The 11731-nt window shown below is 51.3% G+C and overlaps 1 protein-coding gene across 1 annotated transcript; it reads left to right on the top strand.

Annotated features, from left to right (window-relative positions):
- Positions 1-283: 283 nt before the first annotated feature.
- On the top strand, positions 284-10093 carry CAMKK2 (calcium/calmodulin-dependent protein kinase kinase 2, beta). Its single transcript, XM_009880283.1, has 16 exons — positions 284-598; positions 1350-1397; positions 1807-1860; positions 2021-2072; positions 2695-2828; positions 3482-3518; positions 4326-4347; positions 4641-4729; positions 4965-5164; positions 5256-5309; positions 5793-5866; positions 6423-6510; positions 6757-6852; positions 7443-7571; positions 9548-9648; positions 10021-10093. The coding sequence occupies exons 1-16, from the start codon at positions 284-286 to the stop codon at positions 10091-10093; spliced, it is 1566 nt and encodes a 521-aa protein (XP_009878585.1).
- The last annotated feature ends 1638 nt before the right edge of the window (positions 10094-11731 follow it).

Here is an 11731-nt window from a genome sequence, read left to right as displayed (position 1 = left end):
CTTGGCGTTACCATCCCCTCTGGGGTGTATAAATTAATCTGTAGAGTAACGACGGGCGGTAGGAAATCCCGCTTTCCAGGGGAGCCCAGCTGAGCCGCCCTGTGTTTGCAGGTGCGCCTCCCCATCGCAGCGTGGTCGGGATGAGGCCGTCGGCCGCACCATGCCATCATGCATCCCTGGCAGCTCGCCCACCCCATGGCCCCTCTGCCGTGACGGAGGCTGCGGCCACCAAGCGCCCGGGCCACCACGGGACCCCCCGCCGCTGAGCCCCCGCCGCCCCGGCATGGCCTCGCTCATCGTGGTGACCGAGTACGACGCCACGGGGAGCGCGAGCGAGGAGGAGGAGATGAATGTGCCCCATGGTGAGGGTTTTGGGGACGGCCGGGAGCCAAGGGCGAAGCTGCACCTCTCCGGCCGAAAGCTCTCCCTGCAGGAGCGGTCGCAGCCTGCCCGCTCGCCTGGGAACGGTGATGGCACCAATGAACGCTTCATCTACCCGTCCCTCCCTTACTCTCCGGTGACGTCCCCGCACTCCTCCCCGCGGCTGCCGCGGCGGCCGACGGTGGAGTCAAACCGCGTGTCCATCACCGGACTGCAGGTGAGGGGGAATCATTGCTACTCCCGCAGTTCTCCTGCCCCCGTCCACCTGGTTTTCCCCCACTGTGGCATTGCTTCTCGCTTGTTTTTTGGGGATGAAACCCTGCAGCATGGTCACAGATGTGCAGCGGGAGGTGATGGGACGTCCTTGGTCCATCCTGAGCCATGGGGACAGCCCCCGGGGAGGTGGGACCCAGCTGCTCGCCACCTTTTGTGCCTTTTGTAGATGCCATCAGCTCTCACGGCTGTGTTTTGGGGGAGCCGGTGGCATACCGCAGTTTTCTTTTTCTCCCCCTTAAACATAATAAAAAAAGAAAGACCCACTGAGATCTAAAGAGGAAACGGCCCTGCCTGCCCCCAGCCTGCCAGCGCTGCCAGAAAACAGGCATTGAGCGGCTGCTTTGCCCATAAGAAATACAAATATTCAGCACTGGGTCACCGGAATTAAACCCCCCGGGGCCCTGCCGGCTGCCGATCCCCACCGCCGCCCACCCGTTGTGTGCTCTCGTTCCGTGTGAGCGGACAATATTGCCTGCCCAGCCGTTAACATTTGCAATTAGCCCTCTATAAACACGCCGACGCGTGGCTGGGCGGCTGGTGTTTATGGCTCGTGAACCAAAGGTGCGCAGCCCCGAGCGGTGCCCGGGCAGAGCAAAAAAAGGGCGCGAGTTTGCGGAGAGAGTTTTGCCGGAGATTTAAAAGGAGGAGAGCGGTTTCATGGCTCACGTCGGACCCCTCATCTCTGCCCACAGGACTGTGTGCAGCTCAACCAGTACAAGCTGAAGGATGAGATCGGGAAGGTGAGTATTGGCCGGGTTTGGGGTGGGACAGGGGTATTCGGGGCGGGAGGGTGCTGGGATCGCTTTTGCTGTCGAGCCGGTGAGATGGCAATTTCAGTCGCTCACCACGGCAGCTCAGTTGGCTCCTCGCTGCGACACTGGTCTCTTCTAGGTGGTGCCAACTGAATAGTATATATTTTTAAAATTAGTATTAACTTTCCCCGTTCCCCCTCCCTCCCACAAAATGGGGTATTTGAAGCTTTTCTTTGCCGGGGGTGTGATGCCAGACCATACACCCTGCTACTCCCAGCATCCCCCACCAGCTCCGTGATCCTGGTGGGGCTGGCTTTGCGGAGGAGCCTGGTATGGTGCTGTGGGATTTTTTTTGGACTGTCCCTAACTGATCCCCCATGATTGTGCCCCTCTCTAGGGCTCCTATGGGGTGGTGAAGCTGGCCTACAACGAGGATGATAACACCTACTATGTGAGTAGCACGCAGCCCCAGAGCCCGCAGCGGGGTGGGTGGGATGGGGATGGATCCCCTCTACTGACTCCATGCCTGGCTCTGTGGTGGCCTCATCCCACCGGCCCGGTTTTATCCTTGGTTTACCTCAAATACTACATTTTTTTTCCCCCTGTTGCAGGCAATGAAGGTTCTCTCCAAAAAGAAGCTGATGAGACAGGCGGGCTTCCCCCGTAAGTGGCGTAAAAGCTTTAGGGTGAGGGATAACCTCCGATATCAATACAGGCTGGGGAATGGAGGGATGGAGAGCAGCCCTGCCGAGAAGAGGAGAGACATAGACATGTTGGAGCGGGTCCAGACGAGGTCACAAAAATGATCTAAGGGCTGGAGCACCTCTGATGTGAGGACAGGCTGAGAGTTGGGGTTGTTCAGCCCGGAGAAGAGAAGGGAAACCTTATAGCCCCTTCCAGTACCTAAAAGGGACTTATAAGAAAGATGGGGACAAACTTTTTAGCAGGGCCTGTTGCAATAGGACAGGGGGTAATGACTTTGAACTAAAAGAGGGAAGATTTAGATGAAATATAAGGAAGAAATTTTTTACAGTGAGGTTAATGAAACACTGGCCCAGGTTGCCCTGAGAGGTGGGAGATGCCTCATCCCTGGAAAAATTCAAGGTGAGGTTGGATGGGGCTCTGAGCAACCTGATCTAGTTGAAGATGTCCCTGCTCGTGGCAGGGGGGGTGGACTAGATAGCCTTTAAAGGTCCCTTCCAACCCAGCTATTCTATGATCCTACCCTCTGGGGACCCTGGGGGCTTGTTTCTGACCGGACACCCTGTCTTTGCCTTTCCCACAGGCCGCCCGCCGCCCCGTGGGGCCAAGGCTGCCTCCGAGGGCTGCCTGCAGCCCAAAGGGCCCATCGAACAGGTCTACCAGGAAATTGCCATTCTGAAGAAGCTGGACCACCCCAATGTGGTGAAGCTGGTGGAGGTGAGCACCTGCTGGCCGTGTGCCATGGCTGCCCCTTCCCAAAACCCACCCTGAGTGTGAAGGAGCCTGGATGCTGTGGGGGTGGGCTACACGTTGGCTTGGGCAGAGGGAAGCAACCGCAGAGGGGCTGGGATGACTGTGGCAGGTCCTGCCTACAGGAGACTCATGTTTTCCCTGATTTAAAAGGTTTTTTATTCCCCCCCCCCAAAAGAGGGTTTTTTTCTTCCCTGCCTGGAAAGGGAAACACAGAAAAATGTTGCTTCCTTGGAGGAAACAAGAACTCAGATGGGTTTTGGGGAGGAACTGCTGGTTCTGCTGGTTCTGCGGCACGGCCGTCCTGCCCTCCACCCACTGACTGTATTAAATGGTCCAAAAATCAAGAATTAAGGATATGCGGGCTGGAGTTTATTTGGCTCATGAGTCAGATGATGCTTCCTGTGTGTTTTAAATATTTACTTCCTTGAAGTACAGCTATATCTCTGTACTCTTTTTTTTTTTCCCCACCCCTTGTGGGTAGAAGCTCGGAGATGAGCAGACCGTGCTGATGGTGCAGATGGTACAGAACTGGGATGGGCGCTAAGTAAAAAAATCACAGTGTTTAATTTGCAAGGTTTTTTGGTGCTGTTTAATTTCCTTTCCGCTTCTTTTGGCAGGTCCTGGATGACCCCAGCGAGGACCACCTGTACATGGGTAACTGCCCACTGCCCTGCGGTGCTCGTGGGGTGTCAGCGGGATGGGGGTTTGCAAAGGGTTACCCCACGTTTTGAGGTGGCTACATGCAAGGTTGGGTCCCTCCTCCAGAGCGGGTATGGCCTGGACCTGCTGGAGGAGCAAATAATCTCTAATGGTCAGTGCAAATGGGATCCAGTCTGGGTTCAGAAAGGAGACAGGAGTGTTTTATAGGTTTTAATTTGACATCAGGGCATGCTTTGTCCTGAGAGGTACCAGCATATATGTTCTCAGCTTTGAAGCCGGGCTGCTAGAAAGTAGCTTTATTTCTTTGGCTTCAAGAACAAGGCACGCGTTAATTACCCACCGTACAAATGAGCTCCTTCCCAACCTGTCTTGCAGACTGCAGTGGTTTGCTTGATGTAAATACATGTGCTTTTGGAGGAGGCATTTCTTTTCCATCATTTATGTTCAGCCTGTACTAGCAGAGGAGTGTGTGACGCCTTCATGGCCAAGTGCAGAGCTTTGCCCGGAGCATGGACTTGACCTTGGTTTTGCAGGCAAACTGCGGGTTTCAGGGTTCCGTGTGGAGGGTGTTTCATGATGCTGAAGCTGCAGCATTAAGAAGGTAGTTGGCAGCATCCCCTTAATTAAAGACAGAAACATGCAAAATGGCGTGTGCCTTGCATAAGATAGCATCTCTTTTTTTTTTTTTTTATATTGTTTTCATAATTTTGTCATCAAAATAATTGCTTTTGTGCTGGGACTGTGCTCGCAGGAGCTCTAACCTGTAAGTGATCAGTAATCACCTTCTCTTTTGTGTTTCAGTGTTTGAACTGGTGAAGCAAGGGTGAGTATTGAATTCCAGATTTAAACCTACTAAAGCATGAACGTGGGACGGGTTTGCGGGTCGCATAGCTCAGCCACTGCAGGCGGGCTCCAGATGCAGAGGCGATGGGGAGGTTCATGATGGGTGTCCTATGGATTTGGGTAGCATCTGCCCAACCCAGTTACAGTTCTGTACACCCCCATGTGCACCTATGTTTGGGACCATGTGCTGTTGCTGACTGGCAGCAAAGCCTCCAAGACATGTTTTGACACATCCGGATGGGGAACAACCGCCGTTCTTTGTTGCCTTTGCAGCCCCGTGATGGAAATCCCAACCCTGAAACCTCTCAGTGAGGACCAGGCTCGTTTCTACTTCCAGGATCTGATCAAGGGCATTGAATACTGTGAGTATCTGTGCAAAAAGAAAGGGATTTCTTGGTTTTATTTTTTTCTAAATGCCCGGGGCTGGACTTCCACCTGGTGTATGGTGCCATTTCCAGTGGCTCATGCTACTGCACAGGGGCTTTTGAAGCTGGGGCAGGTGATGGTTAGCAGAAGGCTTAGAGCTGCATGGGGGCTTTGTGGCTCCTTTGCTGCAGACCGGTACTGCTGCTGATGCTGTTTTTCCTTTGACTGCAGTGCACTATCAAAAGATAATCCACCGGGATATTAAACCTTCCAACCTCCTCGTGGGGGAAGACGGGCATGTCAAAATCGCTGACTTCGGAGTGAGCAACGAGTTCAAGGGAGCTGATGCCCTCTTAACCAACACGGTGGGCACTCCCGCCTTCATGGCACCTGAGACGCTCTCGGAAACCAGGAAAATCTTCTCTGGAAAGGTATTTAGTAGCAATTTTAAGGTTTTTTTGACTAACGTTCCTTGCACACACTGTGTATTGCAGATCTAACTATGCTTTCTCCTCTCCGCAGGCTTTGGACGTCTGGGCCATGGGGATCACACTGTACTGCTTCGTGTTTGGGCAGGTAATGAGATGATTGATTTTTTCAGCACTGTTGGTGGTCGGGGTGTGTGTGGGGGTTTGCCATGTGCTTCCCACATGCCGGGTACACGGTGGGATTTACACCCTGCGCCCCTGTTCGAGCAGTCGGGAATTGCCAAGGGGAGATGGGGATGTGTGGGTGGAAATGGGAAACCTCTGCCGGTCCACGGGATGGGTGCAGCCAAAAGGGCCATGTTTCTTTTTTTCCCCAGGGAAAAAATTCTGTGTCTGGCCAGATTTTTTAGGAGAGGAGCTGTTGTAGTGATGTGGTCATGTTTAGCCAAATGTTATTTTCATTGCCTTTAAAAGAAGACATTGATTTAATAGGAAACCGTTCGGTATTTCCTTATAACTGGCTTCTTGCTCTCCGTCAAACCCTACGAGATCCCAGTGCCTGACTGGCTGCCCCACTGTGGCTTCTTAAAGGAGGTTGTTGCTTTTCTCATTGCGCTTTTTCTTGCGGTAGTGCCCTTTTATGGATGAACGGATCCTGAGTTTACACAATAAAATCAAGACCCAAACGTTGGAGTTCCCAGACCAGTAAGTACCCAAAAACCCAACCCTCAGCCCTTATTTTAAAGCTCTTCTGAGCCATTTCTCAGGCACTGCCTGGCTGGGCCTGGCCCTGCTCCACTGCCGTTCTGCAAAACTGGGGCTCTGAGCCCTTCTGTTGGCCCTCGGCCCTGGAAAACTTCCTTTGGATGAAACATGGAGGCAACATCTCTCGGTTTGCAGTTGCCGAAGAAGGAGCGAGTGAAGTTGCAGAGGCGTTTGAGGGAACGGATTAACCTCCGCAGTTGCTGTCTGTTGGGTTTTAGCCCAAGTGGAGTTGGTGTCGGGCTCTCCCAGCCCTGTACATGTGGAATCACTCTTCGGATTGCCCCAAAAGGGGATATTTTGCTTCTCTGGGGGTAGTTGGGAAGGAAGGGCTGTGTGGCACCTGAGTGTGCATGAGTACCTGGAGCTGCATCCCTGCCAGGGCTGGGGTCCAGCCCCAGTCTGCCTGGGAAGGCCCTCGGCGGCTGGGACCGGGGTGAAGAAGAGAAGCAGCATCCACTCCCTTCCCCATCTCATCTCTCCCCTCTCCTTTCCCCAGGCCAGAAGTTACGGACTTCTTGAAGGATTTGATTACACGGATGCTGGATAAAAATCCCGAATCTAGGATTTCCGTCCCAGAAATCAAGGTACTGACCCAGCCCCCTGGTGTTGGCTGTGGTTTCACTTCTGTTGGGTTCTCCTTGCTCGGCTTTTTTTGGGAGTCAGTTTGATCGCGCCAGGCTAGGTCCTCCCGCTGTGCCCAGGGCCCCTGGGCAGGTAAGTCCCAGCTCCTTCCCCTGCTCCGGGACCTGCTCAGCTTTGGGACCTTTGGTGCCTAGAGAAGTCACAGGCAAAAGGAAATCCCCTGAGTACAGTATTCCCTCTGCTACCAGGAAAGTACTGTGCAACAGCCTTTCGCAGGAGATTTCTGGTCCTCCGCCCCTGTGAGAGCCTGGAAGGGGCGAGAAGCTGAGAAAATGGAGACTAAGGTAGGGGGAAAGGATTGCGGGGGAGAGGATTGCGTGGGAATTGCTGAACCGTTTTGTGCTCCTCCTGCAGCCGCCCAAGATGCCAGGTGTGTGGGCAAGGAGAAAGAGGAGTTTCTGCCTTCTGTTGTGCATTAATTCAGGTCCTAGACCATTAATTCAGGTCCAAGACTAGGACTCGGTGGGTCTCCCCATCACTACTGCTCATACATACAGTCAGGAATAAATCCCTCCTGCCTCTTGGCAGTGTCTTGTCCATAAGACGAGAGTGAAAACAGATCTTCTTCCCTAAAACCCACTGAGATGCACAGTGCTGTAGGTCACCAAGGTTATTGCTTGGTTGTGTAGATGGGGCCAGCGCTGGCTCCAGATGAGCCGCATCATGGCATTTTCTGATCCGGGTTGAGCCATTCCCAGCAGTGCTGGGGTGAGCTGGCTTACTGGAGAGATGGCATGTCTGTCCTCTGCTCCCTGGTATTTCAGGAGCACGTAGGGGCCATAGCTTGGGTGAGGAGATGCGTTTGCCAGGCTGGTGGTGTTTGAGTTACGAAAAAGAGGAAATCGTTCCTGACAGGCTGTGTTATTAATTGAAGTTGCACCCTTGGGTCACCAAGAATGGAGCGGAGCTGCTGCCCACGGAGGATGAGAACTGCACCCTCGTCGAGGTGACAGAGGAGGAGGTGGAGAATTCAGTCAAGCACATCCCCAGCCTGGCCACCGTGGTGAGTACGAGGGAGGTGATGGTCTGCGAACTCACACCAGGGTCCGTGCTGCCTCCCAGGGCTGTCCCGAGCAGCCAGAGCTTGATGCTGAAGGGCAAAAGATTTGGGCAGGATTAGGGCAAAGACCTTCTCTTGGTCGGAAACAAGAGCTGCAAGATGGTATCTCAGCATCTCACTGGATGTGGCCATATCCTGCGGTGCGGGGAAACATTTCAGAGCGGTCCCAAAGGGACCTGTCAGCGGGTTGCCGGTCTCCACACTTGAGCTGGCTGCCTAAATATCGCTGTATTTGCTCAGGGCACAAGAGCATCTGGTCCAGGACCTGCCTGTGGCCAGGAGTGGGTGTTTTGGCCAAGCACAATTAGCTCCTGCCCTGCTCTGCCTGTCTGGCCGTAGGAGCTGTGGGAGCTTCCCAGGATGGAGATTTTATCTGGGCCACGGCGTGCGCCAGCCCCCGCCTGGAGCTATTCTTGGGGAATTCATCTCATCTCTTTTCAAGCTCATATTTTTATTCTCTGCAACCCGCTGTGGTGGTGGTGAGAACCACAGCGTAACCCTGCCCTGTGTGGAAAGTGAAATCCTTTTAGGTTTTGAACCTAATGATTTCTTTGGGTGCCCACTAGCCCTCATGCTAGGAGAAACAGTGAGCAACCATTCGCAGTTCCCTGGCCTGGCATTACCTGCCTGTAGACACCCAGGCTGTGATTTTTTTGAAGTACAGGTCTCCCTCTGAAGCCCCCTTTCCATCTTGTGGCTGTGCCCACCTCTGGCTCCATTTCTGGAGCTCTCTGCTGCTTTCTGTACCCTGCAGAAGTCTCTTCAGCTGCAGATACGTTAATATGCAAATGTGCCTTGCGCTGCTCAAGCTGAAAAAACAAATCTTGCTCTAAGGAAATCACCATTGGCGAGGGGTTTTCCCCCCTTTCTCCTGTTTGGAGCTGACTTGCTGCGCTGCAGGGAGGATGGCTCAGTGCTCCCGGCCCCGTTGAAAATCCAGGTGTGTTTAGCACAGCTCAGGGCAAATGAGTTTTTACTGCGGCTTTTGCCTCTTAAATAACGCACCACCTCCAGGCAGATCTTGTATTTTCCCATTTGCATTTGTTAGTCAAAATTACCCTCTGGTGCCTGATCTTTGTGCATCCAACTGCAGGCGTTAACGCTCGAGTACGAGATTCACGTGGCTTCGACTCTCGCATAAAATGCCTCCCCCCCGCAGGACCCTGCCGACACACGCGTTTCAGACGTGTAAGGGCTCTCGGTGCACTGTGGTGAGCAGATAAATAAGGCACAGAGGGCCGAGAAGCAATACCAAATGAAGCCAGAGGTTCCCAGAGCGGGATGCACATGCCGAGGCAGTGTCCAGTGCTGCTCACGTTGTTCTCTGCTCCCACCAGCAAAATAAATTGGGGGATGCCTGGGAAGAACCCTGACGCTTGCTCTGTTCCCAGCAGTCCCCGATCGCAGCTGACACTGGGTAACTTTGTGTTTTGCAGCCGAAGCTAGGCAAACAGCCCATTTTTCAGCTTGGTTTTAGTAAAAATTAAGGCAAAATTGTGATGGTTCTTTCCTTCCCTTCTCCCTTTCCAATGAATCCTTCTGCCAGGTGCTCGTGGGGAACTGGGAATTTGCAGGTACTGGATGCAGCAATCAGTAAAATCTACTTCTGGGGGGAGAAAATCTTCCCAGACTTGGCTTTGTTCTCCTTTCCAGCCTCTCACACCTCGTGTGGCTCTCACCTGCGTGTTCAGTTGTTGCACCGTGGGTTTTGGATGAGGATACAGCTCCCGTATTAAGCAGCTGGAGACTTGTAAACATGCTTCCTTCTGTGTTCTTTTTTTTCTTTTAAGAAAAAGATAACTTTGATTTGTTTTCAGTAGTTTTCTTAATTACCTGAGCATGAGAGTTGGGTGTTCCTATTGCTCTTGAATGAAAGGAAAGTGGTAGCACCCCTGACGAGCTCCAATCTGGTCTTGCAGATCTTGGTTAAAACGATGATCCGGAAGCGATCCTTTGGGAACCCATTCGAGGGGAGCAGGAGGGAGGAGCGGTCGTTGTCTGCCCCTGGGAACCTGCTGCCGTAAGTGTCATCATGACCCAAAAGGCCATGTCTTGTCTTGTGCTCTGAAAATTGCTGCAAAGCACGGGAGGAGAATTTGAGGAGCTGGGCTTTCAATTTTTCATGTGGGGCCATGACTGGGATGTGTCTGTGGGGACATGTCTGACCCGTATGAGTTTGTGGGATGATTTTTGTGACATCCTGCCCCTCTGATGGGCTGAACAGCATCTTTATATGGCACTTCCAGCCTGTTATAGGGAAGCTGGGGGGAAACAACATGTGCGCAGGGTCCCAAAGGTCCCATTGTGGGGAAGGGGCAGATGCTGGTGTCTCATTGTCTGCTTTGCCTTTTTCTGAGTCGCTCAGCAACTGTTTTATTTCCTTTTAAAACAGGAAACAAGGCAGCGAAGATAATCTGAAATGCAACGACTTGCCCAACGTGGGAGAGGAGGAACTTCTTTCGTGAACATCGACTTTACGGTTCTGTTCAGCAACTTGGTCTGGGGCACGTTATGAAAGCGTGCAGCTGAGGATGAGTGACATTAACAGAGCCTACACCAAACACAGCATGACATGGCGCTATTTCAGTATAATGCTGGATGTAGAGCTTACATAGCAGCATGTTATAAGACATCCGACTACTTGTCATAAACATTGAACATCTCCGATCGCTTGGACTGCAGACTTCTTGTGGGAAAGGTGCTGGCTGACAGCAGAGAGGTGAGCTGTCGTGTTGAGGAGCAACAGTGCTTTGCAAAAAAAAAAAAAAAAAAAAAAAAAGCAGTCAAACAAAAATGCATTTGGAACTGCTTTTACCTGGTTTTAATGCCAAATAATTTCCGGGGACTAACGCCAGCGTCCCAGGGGTGTTGTACGCCCGTCACATAGTTGGTGGGCACACACAGAAGGGTGAAGCTTTTGCCAAGTGGCAAACACAACAGCCGAAACTACACGTGCGCACTTTGAGAGTCCATGACCTACCGGAAATGTTGTTGCATCTATTTCTCGTCGTTCTGGTTTGTTTTTAATTGACACCTTTTTAACTGCATGGGAAAAAAGCAAAAACCCACCTTTTCAGCTTTTAAAGAATGCCTGCCTTTGTGAGCCAAGTTGTATTAAACAGCATCTTCGGGGTGTTCAGAAAGTGAGGTTAATTGCCTCCTAAGGTAATTAACACCTTTCCTAAGGTCTTGGTGTGGCTGGGACTTGGTAAGTCGAGTATTCAGTGTATGAAAGGAAAAGGTATTTAAGGGCTTAAGTTCAGTCTGAACTATTTTTGCTGCAGACATACGAGTGAGAGGTGGTGTTTAGCTGAATGTTTGCTTTGAACAGCAGAGGAAGCACTAACAACAGTTTGTTTCTAAACCTTTTACTTGATCTAGGTAGATATATTATTAAATATAAAATTCAGGGTAAAATCCTTCACTTCCATGTACATTACATGGTTTACTACAATTAAAAATAATACAACTTATGCTATTTTTTAAGTATAGACTTAGGGCTTGCTTAGAATTCAAGATCTTAATGAAATATTTAGATTAGCTAGTAATTTTCAAAGAAACTTTTGTTTTCCAAACTATTAATCTGGATTTGGGGGCCAATGCTATGTATTTTTTGCAAGTTCGTTACCAGTAATTTGTGAATGCCTGTGGATCAGAGGCTTGTTAGTAAATTAAGTGTATACCTAATTCACGGATTGTTTCTTATGAAGAGCTCTTTCACCTCCAGTCAGATTACTCTGATTATTTTGTGGTGCTTGTAAAAAAATAATAATCTATTGTGTGGCGGGAGAGACTCTGGCCTCCAGACTCACTTTCCCAATTTCTCTGTGCTTGGACAAAGCTGGAGAAGGGCAGAGTGAGGGTAAGCTGGAGAAGAGTCAGGGTTTGCTTGAGGAAAGGGGTAAGTACAGTTGTTTTGTGGACAGAGCATGGGAAGGGGAGGGAAAAGGTCTGACCTCACCTCTTCTCAGCCTGATGTGGTTGTGTGGCCTTGAGCAAGGCATTTAAAATGATGGTGTACCCAAAAGAGGGGGAGGATTCGAACGTCCCAAGCATGTAAGGGACTGCTAAGGCGTAATTCTTCGCCCTGAGGAAGAAGGCAC

Source organism: Charadrius vociferus, unplaced genomic scaffold (assembly GCF_000708025.1).
Source record: "Charadrius vociferus isolate BGI_N301 unplaced genomic scaffold, ASM70802v2 scaffold332, whole genome shotgun sequence".
NCBI classification, from domain to species: Eukaryota; Metazoa; Chordata; class Aves; order Charadriiformes; family Charadriidae; genus Charadrius; species Charadrius vociferus.
This window is presented reverse-complemented; position numbering and strand designations above follow the sequence as displayed.

Excerpts from the sequence above, each read along its gene's own strand:
- CAMKK2 (XM_009880283.1), top strand. The coding sequence starts at position 284 with ATGGCCTCGCTCATCGTGGTGACCGAGTACGACGCCACGGGGAGCGCG. Across the intron at positions 2,829-3,481 it reads ATGTGGTGAAGCTGGTGGAG|GTCCTGGATGACCCCAGCGA; the intron begins GTGAGCACCTGC and ends TTCTTTTGGCAG. Across the intron at positions 6,511-6,756 it reads TTTCCGTCCCAGAAATCAAG|GAAAGTACTGTGCAACAGCC; the intron begins GTACTGACCCAG and ends CTCTGCTACCAG.